Genomic DNA, 22,033 nt, shown 5'->3' on the forward strand with positions numbered 1-22,033 from the left:
CGCTGTGATAGGCGGGTTCAATCTCGAGTCTTTATCCACGGCAAACAGAGGCTGTCACAGGGGTACAGGTCCTCGATGCAGAGCTTGGCTGGGCACTTCCACGGCAAACGCTCGCTGAGCCTGCAACATGACCTAGGCTCGGGATTATTGAACCCGCCGCGGGACTAATACGGCATGTATGTTTCCTAAAAAGTCAGTCCCCAGCCAGCCAGTAGGTACTCAGCATCTTCATCGACTATCGTCCGTTCACCAGCCATGATTCGCCAACCTGACCTGTTCATTGCGCCCCCAGTCTACACAAATGGCAAGCTCAAGATATCAAGTGTCCTGATTGCGAACCGCGGCGAGATTGCATGTAGAGTCATTGCTACCTGCAAGAAGCTGGGTGTTACGACATTTGTAGTCTTTACCGATGCGTAAGCAATCCATCTTTTTGTTTCATCGTGTCCGCATGGCTGACTGAGAGACTCCCTAGAGATACAAATGCACCATTCGTCAAGCTTGCGGACAAGGCTCACTATCTTGGCGACCCTGAGAGCCAACCTTATCAGAATGGCGAGCTCATCATCGAGATAGCCAAGAGATTTGGAGCCGATGCCATTCATCCTGGTATAGTTAGATCTTGGTCTGAAATAGCAATTTTGGTGCTAACAATCCAAGGGTACGGCTACTTGTCGGAGAATGCCGATTTCGCAGCCGCCGTTGGCTCGGCTGGGCTCGTCTTTCTCGGGCCGTCACCTCAGACGATCGCTGCTCTTGGAGACAAGGTACGTATTGCAGCTGTGTTTCTGATCAGTGATGCTTAATGAGTGCAGCGCGAGGCCAAGGAATTTTTGGCGGCGAGATCCTCGGTCCCCTTGGTGCCAGGATATGGTGGACTAGATCAAGACCCGGAGCTTCTGGAGCAGGAAGCTGACCGGATCGGGTATCCCGTCATGATCAAGGCGTCTGCTGGCGGGGGTGGAAAGGGTATGAGAATCGTGTACTCGAAGGACGAGTATGTTCATTCCATGTGACTGCTCAGTGACGGCATTTTGACAGCTGACGGCACATCAGTTTCCGAGAGTCGCTGCAGCGCTGCACCTCCGAGGCTGGGCACCTGTTCGGTTCAGCTCACTGCCTCATCGAAAAGTACATCGAGGCCGGTAAGCATGTGGAAATGCAGATATTCGGCGATGGTGAAACTGCCGTCAGCTTCCTCGATCGCGAGTGCTCAGTGCAGCGCCGCAACCAGAAGATCATCGAGGAGAGCCCCTGTCCCTGGCTGAGTGCGGAGATGAGGCAGGACATATCAAACTCGGCCCTGGAGATTGCGAGACTCTTGAAATACGAGTCAGCCGGGACAGTCGAGTTCATAGTGGTAAGCCAGCCCCGTCCTTGTCACAGAAAGCAGGCTCTCAAGAGATCGTGCAGGATATCAAGAACGAGCGTTACTATTTCTTGGAAGTCAACACCAGAATCCAGGTCGAGCATCCAATCACAGAAGAGGTTGTCGGTATCGATCTGATCGCCCTTCAAATCTACGTCGCTGGTGGCGGCAAGCTCGAGGCTCTGCCACAGCTTCAGGACGTCAAACAGACCGGACATTCCATCGAGGTTCGGCTGTGCGCTGAGGATCCCTTCCACGACTTTCGCCCCTGCACTGGCACGATATGCCAGTTGAAAACACCTATCGATAGCAAGGGTGAAGATAGTGCTGGTCTCAGATACGAACTCGGAGTCGAGCGCGGCTCAGTAATCACGGTGCATTTTGACTCCATGATATCCAAGATCATTGTCTGGGCACCGACCCGCACCATGGCTATCGCTAAGATGATCCGCGCTCTCAAGAACACCATCTGCTTTGGGCTCACCACGAACCAAGTCTTTCTTCAGCGGATCCTGGCTTCGCCGCATTTCCACGACGTCAGCTACACGACGGCTTTGATCCCACAAAACATGGACGAGTTGACTGCTCCTTTGGACACGTCGTCTGTTGACAGCAGCACCGCCATCGCTGCTCTTGAAATCTCTCGCCTGAAACCCGCTTCCACTGACCGAAGATCCGCGTTCAAGAGCATTCCCATGTCTTTTCGCAACCAAAGGGCCGGCAAGAATATGTCAGCTGCTGGCCTTGTGTCTACCGAGATTACAAAATCTGGACAAGATGAGAAGATCGATATGCTGGTGAGCAAGGATGACATGGGAGCTTATCGGGTTGTCCGACTGGACCCAGTGATCCCTCCAGCTTCGGCAGAGGAGGACGTCTACTTCAACAAGGAGGGCGGCCCGCTCGTGAAACGATACTACTCTGCCATCAGGTCGAAAAGGGAGACCGGGTTCGACAGTGTTTCTATTCTTGAATCGACTGTGGGAGCGCGCTTTCCCTGGTCCACTGGCAAGTTGAAGGTGTCTTTCGGCGGCCAAATTGCGACGTACGATTTTGCCGTGGCCTTTCAGGGTGAATTCAAGAAGAACATTTATGTCCAAGAGTCTGGATCTGGAATTCCTATTCTCTACACCGTGTCAGGCCTGCTAGCATGGGCGGGCATGCTTGATGAGAAAGCGAGCGAGGCGCAGAAAGCAAGTAAGTGGCTGACCTAGATTTCTTTTCACGACTTTCTCTTCATCCCAGCGGCTAGAAGCTCACATACGTTTCCTTCTTAGATTCGCGAGTGTCTACCTGCCCAATGCCGAGCAAGATCCTGGAGGTCACTGCAAAGGACGGCACCTGGGTTAAGGTAGGAGACAAGTTGCTAGTGCTCGAAAGCATGAAGATGGAAATTCAGGTCACGTCTTCTGCAGACGGAATTGTTAGAATGCAGGTTAAAGAAGGAGACATCCTTCCGGAGGGTTCGGTTCTTTGTGAGATTCTGGAGGGTAACGAGGACTCCGGGACAGCATAGTAGAGTCTCTTCTTCTGATGGCGAATACTCTTTTAGAATTAGATGAAGGAATCTTGTTATATCCCTTACTTCCCCTGGCGAAGAAGAGAGAGCAAGCTACGGTGACAAAAAAACGCATTGCGTACTACAATGGAGATATTCCATGTAAGGCCAAATGACACTGAAATATAAACGACTTTGCTTAATTAGTGCCCAAACAACTCAACAAGCCTGGTTCAACTTCATCGTGATTTTGACTTAACCATCCCTGAAGATAAATCCTGGTCCACGTTGAGCAAGCGACTTGGGGGAGATAACGGAGCTCGCTCGAAATTGGGGTCGAGCTACGGACGCAATACAACTGACGAAACAATTCTAACTACTACTTCCAAGAGCAAGAGTAGTTCTCAATCTCAATCTCACGCCGAGCGACACAGCTCAAAGTTTGGAAGATGCCTTCTTGGTATACCACGCTGCCCAGTCGACATTTCGATTCCCCGCCTGAAACTCCTTCATTCCATATGCCACCTCTTCATTAGGCTTGATCATGGTAAGGAACAGTTCCCTGATGTTGGCGTCCCGTTCCTCAACCGTAGGCGAGTCCAGGGCGTTTCTGATCATCCGCTTGGATTCCCCCACCGCATGCGGCGCACAGCCTCGTTGCTGCTTCAGCACCTGCTGCACACGTTCTTCGCCCTCGGCTAGCGTGCCGACCAAGTAATGTACGCTCCCTTTGGCGTGAAGCTCCTTGGCTGGCACGTTGCGCGCCTGAATCATGGCTTCCCGAGCCAGTGGCGCTCCCCATTCCCGGACAATGAAGGGTGATATGATAGCTGGGGTGAGGCCTCGTCTGACTTCTGACAAGACAAAAAAGGCTGACAAGACTGAAATGCGGATATCGCAGGCAAACGCAAGGCCGGTTCCTCCACCGTAGCACGGTCCGTTGATCAAGGCGATGATGGGCTTGGGGCAGAACTCGACGGCTTTGAAGAGGTCTAGCAGCTGTTCAAAACGGCCGGCTTGCGTGCTGGATCGATCCGCACCCTTGGGGACGTTCTCGAGCAGGGACGAGCTGCTGGAGAGATCCATGCCGGTACAAAAGTATTTTCCCGTGCCCGTTAGGACAATCGCAATCAAGGTGTTGTCTTTTCCTGCATCCTCAATGACCTGGCGAAGTTTGACGATGAGATCCACGTTGAGGGAGTTGCCCTTTTTCGGGTTGTTGATGGTGATGAAGAGAGTGGAACCGTCTCGTTGCTCAAGAATTTGGGAAGCCATGTTTATGGGTTTAGCCGGTTTATGGAATGCCTCTGGATATGTGTCGAGCTCTTGGGAGCGTATTTAGACGTCCCTTTAGGTCCAGTCTGGGATGGGTCGATAGATACCTATGGGAACAGATGCGATATCTCAATGTAGGCACCGCGCCTCTGCCATACATCTCCCTGTTGGACGACAACCCTCGGATAACCAATGCGGTTTTGCCGTTGTTGTCAGAAGTTGACATCCGAGCCAAGGGTGGCTAGTTCATCCGCGGCAAAGCCTGTGAGTGGTCCCAGCTGCCAAGGGGTCACTGTACTACACTACTTACAGTGGTCTACTTTTCTAGGCACTGGTGGGCATTAAATGGGCAGTGCTGCTTTCCTCCAGGAACCAGAAAGAGAGCTGTGTACTGGCATTGTTCTTGCACTTTTTGCCGTCTAGAAAATGAATCCTCCCAAGTTTAAAAACCTTACCCTTGAAGTGGTGGATGGCGCTATTGCCATCATCACGCTTCGGCGTGAATTCTCCGCCAATTCCTTGCATCCTGAGCTATTGATTGTAAGTCCAGTGGCCCCCTTTCATGGCCTCGAGAGTTCTAACACGTGCTGTTACCAAAGGAATGGATTGCTGCTATGAGATGGGTGATTGCGGTGCCCGAGATTAGCGTCGTCGTTCAGACATCCGCCGGCAAATTCTTTTGCACAGGTTCTTCTCCCATTGACTGTCTCAGCGCTCAGTGGACTGACTGATGGGTGGAATAGGAATGGACTTTGACAATTGGCCACCACCAAAGGAAGAACTAGCCGAGAACATGGATTCATTCATTGCTAATTTCAAGTAAGAGAGTGGCTGCGACATGCACGATGCGTTGTACCACGAGCTGACATGACATGTAGGGTCCTGAACGAGCTGCTCATCACCTGCGACAAGGCCCTCATCGCTGCTGTCAACGGGCCATGCGCCGGCTATGGAGTCACTTGTTTGGCCCTCTACGACCTCGTGTATGCGGTGCCCAGCTCCTATTACTTCTGCCCATTCCTGAAATGGGGATTCTCCGCTGAAGGTTGCTCTACGCTGACCTTCCCCCAAATCATGGGCCATCAGAAGGCCTCGGCTCTGCTGCTCGCCGGAGAGAGAATGTCGGCAGAGGAGCTCAGCGCGGCAGGGCTGATTACAAAGGTTGTGGGCGAGAACTCTTTGATGAAGGACGTCATGGAGGTGGCGACCCGCATTTCGCGCTGCCCGCCTGGTGCGCCGGCTGCCACCAAGAACTTGATGCTGACCAACAACCGTGAGCGGCTGTTGTCGATCAACGCTTTGGAGTGCGTCGTTTTGAGAACTAGACTTCATGATCCGGCATGCCAAGCGGCCGCTGCCGCCTTCACAGAGAGGAAGCAAAAGCGTGCTGGCAGTAGACTCTGAGCCATGCGGACAATGGGGTAGAAGCAGGCGACAATGTCTAGAATACAAGCACTCATTTTGTTTCATATTTACGAGTTGATCATCTTTTACTTCAATGATGCCTCCAAAAGAAACCATCAGCCACGATAATAGATTATACGTCAAAATCCAATGTTGTAAAACACCATTGACTAGATATCTCAAGTATCATTTCTTGCTGCATAAACTCCTCGCGCTTGAGAGAGCAGGTTGTGGTCCAGGTGTGGAATTGCCTTTGTATCATCAACCTTCTGCCACTCAACACAGACCTCGGTCAAATGAATGTCAAAAATCTTGTACTTGGCCTCATAGTCTCTTGCGTAGTATCGGGATATCTTGTAATGTCATAATCAACCTGCCGCCGCTTTACGATGGTCTTCTACGGCGCCATCACCTTTCACTGAACGTGAACAATTTGAAATGCATGCAACGGGAAACAAAAACAAGGACTATCCGGTGGCTGCAGACCCGTCCTCCTGTGACATGGCCTTGGGCTCTGAGACTCTTTATCCTGATTAGGAAATCCCGCGGCAGCCAGCATAACAACATTTCACCGCGGATACCACATAGGGACAAAAGAACTATGTGATATTGGAGAATTGCCAGGTCGGTAGTTGATACAAAACAATTATTCCGTCGCCTTTGCATCTCAGTAGCTGGTCTATAGAGGTCATCATCTGTGCCCTAGACAACTGCCAGTATGCCGCCATCCCGTCCCAACGCCCCTTTCAGCGAGCCTTACTGGCACTACGGGGCCCCGCCTCCATACTATACAGAGTCCCATTTCAAGCTGCAGGCCGAAACTCGAGCTTATGTGAACGAGTACATCACTCCTTTCTGCGAAGAGTGGGAACGTCAAGGATCCATACCTCGTGAGGCAAGTAAGATACTCCACAACAGAAGCAGCCTTGGTTGCTAACAGGACTACTAGGCATATGAGAGGCATGCAAAGCTAGGCTACGTTGCGGCTGGCCTGTTTCCGCCCGAGCCTGACTACCTGGGCGAGGTCATTCTGCCTTGTGGGATTCCCCCGGATAAGTGGGATGGCTTCCACGACCACATTGTCGTTGACGAGTTGACTCGTTGCGGGTACATGGGTGTTGTCTGGGCGCTTGCCTGTGGGAACATCATCGGCTGCCCGCCGCTCATTAACCACGGGACAACCGAGCAGAAACGGCGCCTTCTGCCATCCATTTACAACGGTACCACAAGGTTCTGTTTGGCAGTTACTGAGCCCTCAGGTAAGCGTGGTTCATTGGCTGCTTCCGGACGGGACTAATGGGAACCCATCGCAGCCGGCTCCGATGTGGCAAACATCAAAACTGTTGCCAAGCGCCAAGGAGACAAGTACATCGTGAACGGTACCAAGAAATGGATCACAAACGGAGTGTATGCCGACTACTGTACGGCTGCTGTCAGGACTGGCGGTCCGGGTCAGTCAGGCATCTCGGCTCTCATCATTCCATTGGACGCCAAAGGCGTGACTAGGCGACGGATGGATAACTCGGGCATCAATGCTAGCGGTACGTACGCAGTAAAGGCATTCTTAATGGCACATGCTGACTGATGGACGTTAGGGTCGACCTTTATCGAATTTGACGATGTCGGGGTCCCCATTGGGAACTTGCTGGGAAAGGAACATGAGGGGTTTGGAATCATCATGAACAGCAAGTCTTCCCAACCCATCCCTTCCGCTATCATCGCTGACACCCCGTTAAAGATTTTAACCATGAACGACTATGGCTTGCAACTATCTGTCTGCGTCTTGCTCGAGTCTGTGTGGGACATGCTCATGACTACGCGACCAAACGCGAGACCTTTGGCAAGAAGCTCATAGAGAACCAAATCATCCGTGCCAAGCTTGTCGACTCTGGCAAGAAGATCCAAGCCGCGTATGCTTGGTTGGAACAGCTCATCTGGACCCGTGAGCGTCTGGCAAACCACGATGGTCCAGATACTCTGGGTGCCAGCGTTGCCATGCTCAAGACGCTGTCTGCTCGCACTCTCGAGGAGACGGTACGCGAGGCGCAGCAGATTTTTGGGGGGCTGGGATACTCCAAGAATGGCCGCGGGAGAGTCGTGGAGCAGATCAGCCGCGACTTTAGAGTTCTTGTGGTGGGGGGTGGGAGCGAGGAGATTTTGACAGACTTTGCATACAGGCAAGAGGCTCGAACTCTCAAAGGGTATGCCAATGGAACCGCAAAACTGTGACGAGTAGGGTTGTTGGAAGGAATCTAGAATTGAGAGAGGGGTTGCAGAAATCAATATTACAGTATTGGGTTTTAGTACTGGCTTGTGCTTATCATTGTCTTATTTGATATTGTTCTCGGTAAAGATGTGATTGATCCCGACAACAAGAACCTAGAGACACAACCAGGTGGCTACTTTTAATAAAGTCCCTCTTGTGGCTTACATTGTCTTGAGCAACTCTCTCAATTAAAACTATCCAACCAGATTTGAGCCATATACCAAGGCTTAAACAAATTCAGAGGAGTTCAATTCTCATTAGGATAAGACCCTTCGATAAAATGTCTATAAGACACTAATGGCGGACAGCGTAGTATTGAGATCTAGAAAACGAAATCTAGGTGTAATATACGAAAGCACATCATGCCCCAATTAGCCTTGACCCGGTGTCGCGCAGGGCTACCTTGCGAACTTTGCCGCTAGCGGTCTGCGGTAGGGTCTCACACACGTCCTTATCCCCGATCCACCAGATGTAGGCCGGGATCTTGTGTCTTGCTAACGTCTTGCCGACCCAAGTTTGAAGTTCAGAGGTCGAGGGGCGACCTGGACCTGATCCCTCCTCCTGCTGGACAAAGGCGGCGACAACTTCGCCGTACCTGGCATCCTTGATACCGACAACACTGGCTTGTATAATTGACGGGTGCTGGACAAGACAGTCCTCAATCTCGGCAGGGTAGATATTCTCGCCGCCTATCGACAATGTCAGTAACCCTGTCGATAGTAGTGAGACGGGCAAGTCTTCATATCAAAGCGTTATCCTTACCGCGGATGATGATATCCTTGATGCGCCCCGTCACACGGCAGAATCCATCTTTGTCGAGCGTCACTTCGTCACCAGTACGCAGCCAAACAGTTCCATCCTCTTCTTTGTGCAGCATCTCCTCGGTGCCCTGTGGATTCTTCCAGTAGCCACGGAAACTGTTGTAGCCCGCAATGAGAATTTCACCTCTTTGCCCTAGAGGAACAGTCTTGCCATCGGTGTTGACCACTTTCGCCGTGACATGCGGCATGACCTTTCCTACCGTTGTCGAGCAGGTCTCGAAAGAGTCTTCAACCGTGGTCAGAAAAGTGACTGGAGAGCACTCCGTCATGCCTGGTTGGCAGTATTCTGTCAGCAACATTTTTCACATACCCGAGACACAATGACACCTACCAAATGCTTGTATAATATGAGGAACCTGCAAGATCTCCCGAATCTCTCTGAATAGTTTCATTGGGGTAGCAGCTCCACCAGTAATAGCAATCCTTACAGATGATAGATCGTAAGTTCCAGGAGGCTGAGACAGGACTTCCTGGATATAGGCTGTATGCATAGTTGGGACCCCATAGATGAGCGTACATCTGTCCTGCGTCATGGACTGGAGAGCCCGGACTGGACTGAAATTCTCGCTCGGAAACACGAGCAAGCTGCCGTGTGCCACAGACATGAGAACGCCCAGTACGAGGCCGAAACAGTGGAACAGAGGTACCACGCAGCATAGGGCATCATTCTCGGTGAGCTTTAGCCGATGACCGGATCCGATGCAGTTATTGATCAGCCCGCTGCGTAGGAGAAGGAAAAAGAACACTCAGCACTCACCTCACAAGAACGATGGAGAAGTAGGTACTCACCTATGGGTCAACATGGCAACCTTGGGCTTGCCCGTGGTTCCACTCGTAAACTGCAGACTGCAGACATCGTCTGCCTGCACTGCTTTTTCAGCACGCTCAAGCTCCTTCAGAGGAACGTCAAGTCCCCGCAGAATAAGTGATTCGTAGGGAATGGCCCCATCCGCCCCCTTGGCATCACCTCGCTCCAAAAGAACAAAAGTGAGCGGGTCCGTAGAGGACGAAAGATGCTTGGCGCGCATACTCTTGATAGTAGGTGCCATGTTTCGTGAGCCGATAAACGGAGTTGTGAAGAGCAACCGGCATTCTGTGAGGCCATGACGTGTAAGTATACGCTGTTATCCTAGGACTAGGAGACACACCAGCACGATGCACCGCATTCTCAACCTCGTCATTTGTGTAGTTCGTGTTCAGGACCACTAGCGGCATCCCCACCAACCCAGCAGCAAAAATGACCTCGACATACTGCTCGCAGTTGCCCGCCATGATGGCGATGTGGTCGCCGCGAGTAAGGCCTAGGGATAGCAGACCTGCTGCGAGTGCTCTGCTGCGGCTGTGAAGCTCCTTGTAAGTAAGCTGTTGCCCTGTCCAGGAGCATCTGACGGCGCATCGGTCCCCAAAGGCCTCAACTTGCCGCTCAAGCAGCGTGCCTAGCGTTTCGGACGAGAGCGGCGGCTCACTCGGCCCATGCACAATCGAAAGTTGAGTTTCTTGGGGAGCATCTGAGGTGCGGGCGCCGCCGGACAGATGGCCGAGGGTTTGCTGGAGTCTTTGCAGGTGCTTAGGAGCCATGGCTACAGTGTAGAGATACGGTAGACAAAAGGTTCATTCACGGCCTCAATGTGATCAAGAGGCGCTAGATTGACTATGGCATTACACTCAGACTCGTCAACTACATGCATACATGTATCTAGGTATGCTTTTGTAACTGGTTTCCCGAACCGGCATGTATCATACTTGGACGCCGAGGAACGCTCTTTCATAGGCTTGACGCAAACAATACGGATACCTCGCTCAACGTACAGTACCTAGTTAACCCGTGGGACCTTGTCTGAAGGTTGACTAGTCGTTACCCCGCAAACTAACTAAACCCGACACAGACCCGGGGTAACAGCCGCGGTAGCAAAGCTCATTGGACAAAACGTCTCTAGGAAGTGGTCAATCACTCTCCGAGTCTCCATCCTCGCCCGCGTTGTCTGGCTCCTGCGGCTCGCATCACATCCCTCCACACACGAGGCGGATGCCATCGCCCAGTATGGACTTCACGTTGGATCCCCCGGACTCCGGAAGCCCTTCTTGGGCAAGCTCAACCCCCAGGCCTGGACGGTTGCAGTTCTGGGTTGACATGGCCAATGGTCCCGGTTTCAATGTGGGGAGTCCTGAGCCAGAGAGTCGTCGCCCCGATGAGGAGACCGTCGATGCCATGGCTCGTCATCCGAGTTCCCCATCAGCCCACAGCGCGATATTCGGCACTTCAGACCTGTCTTCTTCTGACAAATTGCCTGGTGACCAAGATCCTCGGTCCCCTGCAAATATCCTGCCGCCCACATCTCTATCCACGATAGCCGAAGCCCCTCCATTGGGTGGCCAGCATGCCCAGATCGTGACACGCGGTGGGAGATTGCAGGTGGCTGAGGACAGCCACAGCAGGTATTTCGGAGCAACAAGCAATCTACACCTGATACATAATGGCCCATACTCATCCTTCAGTCCCTCTCTTAAGAACATTCGTGTCGACGGTGAGCTCGCCATTAAGAATGTGGGTCTGCTGTGGGAGGGCGACCCGGCATACGAAGCCCATCTATGGGAATGCTATCTCACATGGCTGAACCCTCTGACAAGCCTGGTCGAACAAAATCTTTTCGATCAAGACAAGGAGAACTTCTTATCCTCGCAGGAGAGCGACTTTTACTCACCTGCCCTGGAAAATGCCGTGTAGGTCCATCCTGTTCCCCAACTGCTCATGCAAGGAGTCCCTTCAGATTCGAGCTCTTTGGTGTTGAGTCGTTGCTGAATCAATATCTTTAGCTTTTCCACGGGCGCCATGCACACAACGCGTCAAAACCCTTCTATCATAGGTGACGCCTGTAAATTCTTTGCCAGCAGAGCGAAAGTTTACCTAGACCTGGAACTTCAGACACCAACAATAGCAACGCTCCAAGCTCTTGTTCTCCTCTGCGAGCATGAAGCTGCCCAGGGTAGGGACAGCCAAGGTCAGTCTACATGACTCTTCTGCTCAGCAGGCTTTCAGACTGACCATGAGTAATCAGGATGGATATACTCAGGTGTGCATGTCCAAGACTAGCACACGTTCATGAATACTAAAACCAAGATAGGAATCGCCTCCCGGATACTACCTGATCTGGGACTGCAGTTGCATTGCGCCTCTCCACGTGAAACCGAAAGCTGTGCCCCTGATGCCTTAGACGTAAAAGCCCGAGTCTTCTGGTCTGTTGTCCACATAGATACGTGAGTTCCACCGGCGCCATCCTTGCCATAGTTTTGACCGAGAAGACAGGATTTGGTCAAGCTGGTGCGGAAGGCCTCAGTCCTTCACGACGAGGGAACTTTTCTTCCGGCAAGCTCCCACCCTGAGATGCTCAGGTGCCACGGACCCCGATTCCCAAATTGGCGCCCATGTTCATCTGGCCCCGTTGGTGGCCCAATTTAGCAAAATCATCGATTACATGCAAGTTCATGCCCACACCTTAATGCTCTTATTAACCCAATAGCGACAGGTATCATGACAGAGAAGCCTCTCGAGACTCTCTGTCCAAATTTGCAGTGCAGGCAGACGCATCACTCCGAGACTGGGCGGTTTCTCTTCCCCTATTTCTGCAGCTTACACCAGGTCAAGACGATCAATGCCTAGATCCTGTCGTGTTGCAGTTGCAGTATGTCTAGTGCTCAGCCTTGACAAGAGGCCCTGCTATTCGACGGTTGCTAACACCTTGATCAAAGTCTGCTGTATCATGAGATTCGAATTCTTCTTCACCGACCGCTCATTGGCTACGGCTCCCCTGCTACTAACCTCCAGTCCCCATGTGGCAGAGCAACTGAACCTCATCATGATATATGTAGCAACTCAGCCTCCGATATCATACGCTTGATGGGACAGTTTCGTGACCGATTCGGCCTCTGCCACCTCTCAGCCTACTGTGTGCATATCCTAATGACCGCTGGCATATTGTTCGCCTACAACACATCTCTGACAAACCAAACGAGGGAGTTTAGGAACAAGTCTGCAAGCCTCACTCAGGCAAGCATCCGCATGATGACCGAGTTGACAACGACGTTTCCAGTTGCCCACCGGTCTCTAGAAGTTCTCACGAGTTTGCGGCGAGAATGGCAGAACTGTAACTAAGTAGGGCGATGGTCTGGGACGAGGATTCTGGAAATTAGGTGACCAGGCACAAGGGCCTTCTGTACATGACTAGAACACACCATACTAAAGCTACGTGTATATTTGGTTCTCTTTTTTGAACTTAACGCCATTATGTACGTAAATCAAAATGTTTTCTTTGTTATTGTTGAAACCCGGCCCTTGATGGGTTAACTGAGCCAGAAGATCGTACCTAAATCAAATCCTCCTTAGCTCTGCTGGATGCAAAGGTAGCTAACGGATCTTCGATGTTACCGGTGTGGGCAGTAAAGCCTAAGCACTTGTCATATCCATCGGGGTTCGGTCTTCTGGCTCAGTCATCTCATTAAGGACAGGGCATCAACAATAACGAATAACACATCATCAACACATTATAGCATCATATCCCAATGCTGACACACTAGCCTCTCACAGGCAAAATACGTCATTAAATATCCTAGACTAAATACATCGTTCAAGAGACATATCTAAACAAGGGCGACTTATCTCCCATCTCCATAAGTTCATCTAATGGGAACAGTTAGCTTAATTTCATCATTATCCGCCCTTCATCTTATAACTTACCTTCGGTGTACCGCGATAGAATGTCTGCCTCTGGGATGAGATCCCTCTTCTTATTGATCGACTTGACCGCGAAACGCAGGATCAGAGTACAAACAACACCTAGAAGCAGAATTCCAAGGGAGAACCCGTAGCCCAGCCAGTAGTGAGGTGCCTGCTTTGCAAGAAAGATGTTTGATCCTACAGCACCACCGAGGTTACCAATGGTCATCAACAATGCCATGCCGATGGCTCGCTTGAAGGAAGGGGCAAGATTATTTCCAACCCATGAGACACAGCCAATGACTGCAGGGTAGAGGCCACTGGGAATGCAGAACAGAAAGGCGTAGGTCAAGCCCGGCAGACGCGGGTGCGGGATGGAGAGCAGGCCAACAAATCCAACTAGGGCAATACTAAAAGGGATTATGATAAACAGCCATCGGTTACGACGCCTGTCTGCCAGGTAGGCAAAGAAGAGGGTCAAACAGGCACCGAGGAAGTAGATCGGAATGGTGAGGAGTTGAGCCTGAGCAGCCGTATATCCAAGCTCCAGGATGATGGTAGGCGAAGCAAAGCTGAAGCCATAGATGCAAATGCTTGGAACCCAGATGGTTAGCCAAGATCACAGAGCAGGGGGCTGCACTTTACCTGTTGCCCCAGTAGATAACACATCCAAGGTAGATCTTCCAGTCGAGCAATGCTTCCTTGAGGTATTTCCACTGGAATGAGCCCTCGGTTCCAACTTTACCAGCGGACGTTCCAGCATCCTGTTCGAGACGCCCATGAATGATTTCCTTTTCTTCCGATGTCAGAAAGCTGGCGCTGTTCGGAGAGTCGGGAAGTGTCCAAGGAATGCTCAATCCGATAAGGACTGTCAAGATGCCCTCCAAGATGAAGATCCATCGCCACCCACCGAGGCCTCCGATGCCATCCATATGCTGGATACCGAAGGCTAGAAGACCAGAAAAGGCACCTGCCAGAGATGCCGCGGAGAAGAAGATGGCCAGGCGTGTCTGTAGTTCCCAGCGAACATACCAAGTTGTCAAGAGATACGTCGCTGCAGGAAAGAAGCCGGCTTCCGCCATGCCGAGAAAGAATCGTGTGACAAGGAGATGCTGATATGTCTTGACGATACCTTGTAGAACTAGAACCTGTAAAACAAAGAGTTAGTGTCCCAGCTACCAGCCAGTGTGCGTGTTCTGCTTACAGTTCCCCAAGTTACGACAAGAATGGCCATCCACCAAGAAGGCCTCATGAGTTTGAGAACGATGTTGCTCGGCACCTCGAATAGAGCGTATGGGAAGAAGAAGATGGTCAAGGCCATGTTGTACTGCGCTGGGGTAAGTTTGAGATCCACGTTCATGCCCGCGACTCTAGCGTTGCCAATGTTGGATCGGTCCATGAAGGAGAGAACGTAGAGGACCGTGAGGAGAGGCAGCAGTCTCCTGTCAACTTTGGCCCTGAGTTTCTTGACTTGGGCATCATCGTATCGTGGGATCTGTCGAGGGAGTGGTTAGCATTTCTACTCTGGTTAGGGGTTACAGCGGAACACAAACATTCGACGCTTCGAGCTCCCCGTGTTTCTCAGATGAGGCATCGTGCTCGGGGGAGGAGCCGTTTCTGCTATGCTCGAGGTGAACTGCCCCCTGGCTATCAACGGCAAGTTGCTTCTCCGCCATGTTGATAATTGCTGACAAGATTCCAAGTCGTGACGAAATCGGGAAGATGCGAAGCAAGATGAGGAGGTATGCAAGAGAAAAGATCTCTCGTCCTGGAGCTGATCAGGACTAGACTTTATGTTCGTCTCACCTTCCCGGAAGCATGCGGGTATCTGGGGAGCCAAGAGTTGGCGCCTGGGGATGCCTCCTTACCCCGCAACTTGTTTTGCGGGGGAAGGGATCTAGATTCCCAGTCGGTGATGTTTTGCCGTGTCCGGCCGTGTTGGCGTTCCGTCGTCTCGGGCTCTCGGGCTCTTACCCATGCTATCTGACATGGTTTGGAATACCTCGCCAATGGTAGATTTGATTTGAGTGCATCATGCTTGGCTAGAGTACAACGGAGTGTAACTGATACCGGATATTCCTCATCTCGATGGTATGTTACGGTGGTCCATTCTTGCCACGGTTAGCCCACTGCCGAGGGGCCCGACGTGTGAATCACGGCTTCGACATAGCATAAACAAAGTCAAGATTATTAGCAACTTCCCAAGAGCCATCTTTATTATTGTTAATATCTCTGACGAGATGAGTCGGAACCGATTTCTGAAGGCCAACTACGTGTTGGCATCTAAGCATTACAACGATGGACAGATACGTGGTGTTCAGAGCTTGCTGTCGGTCCACCTCGGCGCTCTCTTCTCTCTAAACGCATCCAAACCTTCCTGAATGTTGGACCCTTCGTAGATCCGGTTACTCCAACCATCCAAAAAGAGGCGGCTCGAATCCTTGACCCCAAGACCATCCCAGCCAAGCTTCAAGCCTTCTCGGGTCACTATGACGGCATCTGGACTGTTCTCGGAGATCATCTTGGCAAATTCCAGCGCCTTGTCCACAACGCTCTGCCCTTCTTCCACGACAAAGTTGCAGATGCCCCAGTCCTTGAACTCTTGCGCGCTCACAACTCGCCCCGTCAGAGCAAGCTCTGTTGCCCGCTGACGGCCCGCGGTTTTCATGATTCGGGGTAGGGCGCCTCCAAATGGGGTCACGCCGCGCTTTACCTCGGGCAGAGCAAAGGTAGCGGAGGACGAAGCGATGATCATGTCGCAGTTGGCAATCATCTCGCAACCTCCCCCATACGCGGCACCATTGACCGCTGCAATGACTGGCTTTTTCCCGCTCCTAAAGGACAAGCCTCCGAATCCATTCTCGGGAAGCCTCATCCGTATTCCTTTCTTGTTGTTTTCCGTCCACTCTAGTATAAGAAGCAGTCAGTTGACTTCTGTGGGCCACTTCAGGGCTTGTTACACGGACCTTTGAGGTCTGCTCCAGTGCAGAACGCTTTGCCTACCCCACTGATAATGGCCACGCGGCAACTACACTCCTCGTCGAACCATTTGAAGACGAAATCCAGCTCGCAGCTCGCCTCGAGAGATAGACTGTTGAGGGTACGTGGTCTGTTGATGAGCACCAGCAATATGCCAGGAGCAGGAAGGGAGAGGATGCAATGTTGGGTGGTTGGAAGAGTCATCGTCGGTAAGAATGGAACTAATTTAGTTTAGAAAAGAAAGGGACATATTTTACTCTTCACATAAGTATCAAGAGTCTTTTTCAAAATACCGGCGTCAACGTGGACGTTGGACGCCAAACACGGGCCGGGATTTCCGGGTGCCGACAACCCTCGGCGATCTGCCGGAACCTGGACCGGTGTTTGATAGCCGCATTCTCCGAGGGAGACGGTATCGCAACTCGAGACCGAAGAATACTTAGAGAGGTTGATGAGTTAGAGAATCATGACCAGTTTCGTCGGTCAGACTTCGTATCCAACCCAGCCTTACCAGCACTATGGATATCCCACCTACCCAGCGGCCTCACGGCGGTTTGTCGCTTGTCCGAGGCTCTCAAACACCAGAGCTATTTCAATTGACATTTGGCCAGCTTGTTGACCAGCAAGCTGCTCGATACGGGTCCAAAGATGCCGTCCTGGTCGGCTGGACCAACGCTCGACTCAGCTTCAACGACCTAAGCATTCGAACCAAGGAGCTGGCACGTGGTTTGCTAGCCATGGGTATCGGCAAAGGTGACCGTATCGCCATTCTCTCTGGGGATGATGAGAGGGTCATTGAGCTCTTCTTCGCCGCTGGCAGGATTGGCGCAGTGCTGGTTGTTCTCAACAAGACGTACACCGTCAACGAGTGCATGCGAGCACTTGAGCACACAGGTGAGTCGTTAAATCTTAATAGAGAGACCCTTGCTGACGATGGATCAAAAAAATCTAGATCCGTCCATATTATTCATTGCCGACGTTGTCAATCGCCGAACAGTTCTTCCCATCCTCAACCAACTACAAACCCTCCAACGCAGCCTTCGACAGATAGTCTTAGTTCGATGGGATGAGGTCCCGATTCGATCAGAAATAACCTGGGATCGTGTGCTACAAGGCGCAAGCTCTGTGTCTACAGAAAGGCTCGAAGAAGTCCAGGTGTCGGTTGACGTCAACTCTGTTGTCAATTTCCAGTTCACCAGTGGCACGACCGGGTCGCCCAAAGCTACCATGCTTAGCCACTTGTAGGTTCGAGCAACAAGGCATTCAGAGTGAGCAGCTAATCCTCTATAGCAACGTCATCAACAACGGTTTCATGATCGGAGAATATCTTCAGTTAACCCACGACGATGTCCTCTGCTGCGCGCCGCCTCTCTTCCATTGCTTCGGACTCGTCGCTGGCTTGATGGCCACTTTCACCCACGGGGCCGCGATCGGTTTTGCTGGGCGGGACTTTGATCCTGCTCAAGTCGTGGACCTATTGGTGAGGGAGCGGTGCACTGCCCTGCACGGAGTTCCAACCATGTACATCGCTATCTTGAAGCACTTGGACAAGATTGGCGTGACAATCGATACTATTAGAACGGGTATTGCGGCTGGCACCAAAGTTCCTCCGGCCCTGATCAGTGAGATCCAGGAGCGGCTAGGATACCAGTTCGTTGGTAACACGTATGGTATGTTGCGGCGCAATGCCTTTCATGGCCGACAGTGATCTAACCATCCAACGTAGGCATGACCGAAACATCACCAGCGAGTTTCATGACGTCTGTAACCGACACCCTAGATCAACAGCTCTACACTGTAGGCAGAGTCATGCCTCATGTAACAGCCAAGGTTGTCGACCAGGAGAACCGGATCCTGCCCATTGGTGCGCGTGGCGAGCTATGCGTATCGGGTTATCTCCTACAACAGGGGTATTACAACAATCCAGACAAGACGGCCGAGGTTATGATCAGAGATAAGAATGGAGTGTTGTGGATGCACACGGGTGATGAGGCAACTATTGACGAGCATGGCTACTGTCGCATTACTGGCCGTATCAAGGACATTATCATCCGAGGTGAGTTTGACGCGGGTTTCAATGATCTGGGATTCTAACCTCAACACTCTCAGGTGGTGAAAACATCTACCCGCTGGAAATCGAGGAACACATTCTGAGCCACCCGACGATAAGCAACGTCAGTGTTGTGGGTCTAAAAGACGAACGGTACGGCGAGGCCGTGGCTGCCTTCATGCAGATACGCCCTGGTCACGATAAACCATCACACGAAGCCATAAGGGGCTGGGTCCACGATGAACTCGGAAGACACAAGGCTCCGCAGCACACGTTCTGGCTCGGGCCGGGAGAGATGATCACAGAGTACCCGGTGACGGGCAGCGGCAAGATCAGAAAAGAAGTGCTCCGGGAGCTTGGAAATCGGATTCTGGAGCAGAGCGAAGCTAGGCCTGTGGCAAAGCTGTGAGTCATGGGTGCTTGGATGAGGATGGTAAGGTATGCGCAGCATCGTTTTCTTTGGCTCTGCATAAGATAGAAATAGAGATCACGTCCTGTCAAGTCAGGTTGGTCCTGCTGAAGCCTGGTTTTCCGATATATGCAGCCAATCTAGTTGAGTGACGATGATCACCAGGAACCAAGCGACCTCTACTGACTTTGCTGACGCCTATTCAAGGGAGTCTCCCTGAACAGAGGTTTCCAGGTCTGGAAAGAGATTCTTGTTTTCCAAAACCGGCAGATTGCTAAAGATGCCAAGTCCTTCAGCAAACGTATCAAAATCAGCAAAGTCAAAGAGCTTGCTTTGCGGTGTGAACAAGTCCATCCCGCCCGGTGCTTGGCCGTTGGTGGGACTTCCGGGTCGGGTCGGAGCCGATAGTAGCGCATAGTCGACACTCTGCCACAGTGCTTTGACATCGCCAGGCGAGTGCCCGGATTTTTCGGCACATGGGTTCATGTCTGTTCGGCGGTTCTCGCATTGTTGCCGAAATCGCTCCAGCCGATTTGCCTGGGTCATACATGTTAGTAAGATGCCCTGAGGGGTGAAAGGCCCAAACATGCCATTAAAGCTGCGTGCTTCCAGTAGCAAGAGAGATCATTTAGAAAGTCCAGCGCAGAATTGTAATACTCCTGTCCTTGCTCGCGGATCGACTGGTTGTCGTCATTCATTGAGAGGACGTGAATCGTTCCCGCTACCATTGTGCAATAGCCATATAGAGATGTCAAGACAAGTACGTTGTGGTGTTTCGTGTCTTTTAACTCTATCAACCTCTTGGCATGTGCTCTGCAGCTTTTCCATGCTGTGTTTATGAATATCGGGGGAGCTCTCTGTCTTAGCTTTTGCAAGCGCTGCTGTATCAAGAATGGATGATGCAAAAGACAATGTGAAAGGTGGAAGAGTGCTTTGGAATAGATAAAGGGGCCGGCAAGGTGTTGATCAATGGACTCATCTATATAACACCTCTCCCTCAGGGTTTTCTTGGGGTCCTCATTCATCCCGAAACAGATCTCTAGCTGAAGTAGAGTGGACGATATAGAGGCATAAGGGGAAGTCGAAGACCAAGGGAGCCCTAGCTGGGAATCACGGTTCTCTTGCAGTACATAGTATGACACCCGATCTAAGATCGATGCCATGACTGCAATAAGAGCGAGGGGGCAGCAAGTGTCGGCTGACTCTTGGTCTAGGCAGTCGCCAGTGAATTGCTGTAGAGTCGGTGCTTCTTCGTGACGGCCTTTCCGGAAGGCTACTTCTGAGCACGGCAACTGTATCCGGCACTCTTCGTCTCTCAAGATGGAAAATCGCTCTCTCGACAGAGATATCAACTTGTCTTGGAGATATATCGACCAGAACGTTCTCTTGCGCTCTTCTCGAAAGATGGGATCAAGGTTACCCTCGGCCTCCAGGTGAAGCTTTGAATGCAAGACTAGGCGGATTGCGAATCCAAGCTTCATGTAAGCTGAAGCGCACAAGCCAGCTTCATGCCACGTTAGCCGGGTAAGTGCATCAAGGCAGGTCAAGTCACTCACAGGGATGCTCGACATTGACGATCAAGATGATGGCTTGCAATATAGGGACGACCTCTTCATCCGACACGCCGCCGTTCCATGGCAGTTTCATGCATTCCCAGGCTTTTTTAGCATAGAGTTGAGCGTCATCAGGGTCATTTAGCTGAAGATTTGGGAGCGACGAGTATCGACGGGCGGCCGCTAGCAAAGCCCACACGAGATGGGAGGGTAGCTCCCCGGACACCAGCCGCTGTCGAAAAGTTGCCTCATGAAATAATGAATATGGTTGATTATGGCAAAATCGGAAAAAGACATCAGCGGCGAAGAGGAGCGTCTCGATGGGCGGAAACATATCATCCGGTTGAGGATTTGGCATCGATGCGGGCATAACGTTAGTGTCCGCGCTTCCCGCGGGGTTCGGCTGGTGATGGTAAGGATGCTCTGTTCGCGCGGGAGACTCGCTCATGAGATTCATGAGATGCGTCGGGGGTGCCAACGACGATAAGAGAGGTTCTAGTCTGGACATGAATGATTGCATTGATTAGCAATTGTATGATTTGTTTGTTTGTTGACACCAAGAGACGTGCTCACCTTTGAAGAGTGTCCTCTATCTTGGAGAGCCGATGTTCAAGACCCATGAACTTTGACGAGATTGTCGACTGCAGTCTTGATGAGCTCGGGTATTCTGGATGACTAGCAGAGGAAGTTGGTATTACCACAATCAGATCCGACGCTTCGTCGCTCATTCCGTTAAATGAGAAAGACGTCCGCCTCTGGCTTCGGCCATCCTCTACATAGCGGCAGACCTGTGATAGTCGGCTGCAGCACATGCATACAGGCTTTTCGCCTCCACAACGAACTTTTTTCTTCCTACCGGGCCAATCAGTAGCTGTCAATCAAGTCAAGAACTGTCCCTCTCGATCTTTCGTGCTGCCAAATGGGTAGGCACTGTCGCAACATGGAAAACGAGCCCATACCTGCAATTGAGGCAAGCTTGTCTGATGCGCTTTCGGCGGTGTTCACCATCGGAGTCCTCAGCAATATCAGACATGATCGTTCCGGAATGAGATGATTATGAGAATGGGCGGATGACGATGTTGAGAATGGAAGCAAGGAACCGGCCACTCGGGCCATGCCCATTACGTGCCATGGGATTCGGCCCCTCTTCGCTCCGGGGTTTGCGGGGAAGACAGGCCAAGTTCACTAGAGGTGCTAAGCGCGCCTTGGCGTGCGGGGAGCTTAAGATTCCTGGGGAAGGGTCAGCTCACATCGGTCGATAGAGTCATCAACTTAGACTACCCCCCTTTTGCTAGACCAGTGTTGCCCAGCAAGGTAACTCGGGTTGCTAACCCTTTCGGTAACTACCTCGGGTAACCCTTTCTGTCTTTCCATTCATACAATCACCCAGCAAGGTCTAGGGTAGGTATTCGTAGACAAGTCAATGGGACGGTTCCCATGTTGACACCGATACCGCATCTGGCGGAGGCTGTAGGATTGAGTTACTGAGAGGGCCGGGCGCGGTTGCCTAGGTCAAAGTTCGTGTCAGGAGTACGTGTACAACTTAAGTGCAACAGATGATTCCCTGAAAAGCTGGTCATCGATGCTTTATCAGCCTACCCATTCTCATGGAGACATGGACCACGCGTCACGCTTCATCCCTCTACTATTTAAGAAATGCACTTTGGCCAAGGCGCTTCAAAATGAAAAAGGGTTCCT

At 51.6% G+C, this 22,033-nt stretch overlaps 8 protein-coding genes and 2 pseudogenes across 10 annotated transcripts, besides 2 other annotated features; 5 read left to right on the top strand and 5 right to left on the bottom strand.

Moving 5' to 3' along the window:
• The first annotated feature begins 195 nt into the window (after positions 1–195).
• On the top strand, positions 196–2,885 carry NCS57_00970000 (annotated as a pseudogene). Its single transcript has 7 exons — positions 196–416; positions 476–609; positions 661–767; positions 816–997; positions 1,057–1,360; positions 1,414–2,566; positions 2,647–2,885.
• Positions 196–2,885: a sequence feature.
• A 417-nt stretch (positions 2,886–3,302) lies between these two features.
• On the bottom strand, positions 3,303–4,142 carry NCS57_00970100 (uncharacterized protein; the record flags this gene model as incomplete). Its single annotated transcript, XM_053059468.1, has 1 exon — positions 3,303–4,142. One exon carries the CDS (start codon positions 4,140–4,142, stop codon positions 3,303–3,305), a length of 840 nt encoding a protein of 279 aa, XP_052911539.1.
• A 426-nt stretch (positions 4,143–4,568) lies between these two features.
• On the top strand, positions 4,569–5,546 carry NCS57_00970200 (uncharacterized protein; the record flags this gene model as incomplete). The annotated part of the gene is made up of 4 exons (XM_053059469.1): positions 4,569–4,682; positions 4,742–4,829; positions 4,886–4,961; positions 5,021–5,546. The coding sequence occupies 4 exons, from the start codon at positions 4,569–4,571 to the stop codon at positions 5,544–5,546; spliced, it is 804 nt and encodes a 267-aa protein (XP_052911540.1).
• Positions 5,547–6,264: 718 nt separating this feature from the next.
• Positions 6,265–7,775, top strand: NCS57_00970300 (uncharacterized protein; the record flags this gene model as incomplete). The annotated part of the gene is made up of 5 exons (XM_053059470.1): positions 6,265–6,441; positions 6,496–6,805; positions 6,860–7,087; positions 7,142–7,231; positions 7,285–7,775. The coding sequence occupies 5 exons, from the start codon at positions 6,265–6,267 to the stop codon at positions 7,773–7,775; spliced, it is 1,296 nt and encodes a 431-aa protein (XP_052911541.1).
• A 397-nt stretch (positions 7,776–8,172) lies between these two features.
• Positions 8,173–10,211, bottom strand: NCS57_00970400 (uncharacterized protein; the record flags this gene model as incomplete). The annotated part of the gene is made up of 5 exons (XM_053059471.1): positions 8,173–8,501; positions 8,575–8,904; positions 8,965–9,353; positions 9,423–9,726; positions 9,782–10,211. 5 exons carry the CDS (start codon positions 10,209–10,211, stop codon positions 8,173–8,175), a joined length of 1,782 nt encoding a protein of 593 aa, XP_052911542.1.
• Positions 10,212–10,674: 463 nt separating this feature from the next.
• NCS57_00970500 (Fungal-trans domain-containing protein) lies at positions 10,675–12,783 on the top strand (the record flags this gene model as incomplete). Its single annotated transcript, XM_053059472.1, has 8 exons — positions 10,675–11,069; positions 11,130–11,354; positions 11,448–11,632; positions 11,690–11,704; positions 11,756–11,888; positions 11,938–12,072; positions 12,152–12,313; positions 12,381–12,783. The coding sequence occupies 8 exons, from the start codon at positions 10,675–10,677 to the stop codon at positions 12,781–12,783; spliced, it is 1,653 nt and encodes a 550-aa protein (XP_052911543.1).
• A 472-nt stretch (positions 12,784–13,255) lies between these two features.
• Positions 13,256–15,020, bottom strand: NCS57_00970600 (MFS domain-containing protein; the record flags this gene model as incomplete). The annotated part of the gene is made up of 5 exons (XM_053059473.1): positions 13,256–13,308; positions 13,366–13,937; positions 13,990–14,492; positions 14,549–14,839; positions 14,898–15,020. 5 exons carry the CDS (start codon positions 15,018–15,020, stop codon positions 13,256–13,258), a joined length of 1,542 nt encoding a protein of 513 aa, XP_052911544.1.
• Positions 15,021–15,661: 641 nt separating this feature from the next.
• Positions 15,662–16,542, bottom strand: NCS57_00970700 (annotated as a pseudogene). Its single transcript has 2 exons — positions 16,311–16,542; positions 15,662–16,251 (listed from the first exon to the last, which is right to left on the bottom strand).
• Positions 15,662–16,542: a sequence feature.
• A 299-nt stretch (positions 16,543–16,841) lies between these two features.
• Positions 16,842–18,782, top strand: NCS57_00970800 (uncharacterized protein; the record flags this gene model as incomplete). Its single annotated transcript, XM_053059474.1, has 5 exons — positions 16,842–17,217; positions 17,276–17,564; positions 17,614–17,993; positions 18,050–18,379; positions 18,433–18,782. The coding sequence occupies 5 exons, from the start codon at positions 16,842–16,844 to the stop codon at positions 18,780–18,782; spliced, it is 1,725 nt and encodes a 574-aa protein (XP_052911545.1).
• A 198-nt stretch (positions 18,783–18,980) lies between these two features.
• NCS57_00970900 (uncharacterized protein) lies at positions 18,981–19,510 on the bottom strand (the record flags this gene model as incomplete). Its single annotated transcript, XM_053059475.1, has 2 exons — positions 18,981–19,319; positions 19,373–19,510. 2 exons carry the CDS (start codon positions 19,508–19,510, stop codon positions 18,981–18,983), a joined length of 477 nt encoding a protein of 158 aa, XP_052911546.1.
• Between the last annotated feature and the right edge of the window lie 2,523 nt (positions 19,511–22,033).

Source organism: Fusarium keratoplasticum, chromosome 7 (assembly GCF_025433545.1).
Source record: "Fusarium keratoplasticum isolate Fu6.1 chromosome 7, whole genome shotgun sequence".
In the NCBI taxonomy this organism is placed as follows: Eukaryota; Fungi; Ascomycota; class Sordariomycetes; order Hypocreales; family Nectriaceae; genus Fusarium; species Fusarium keratoplasticum.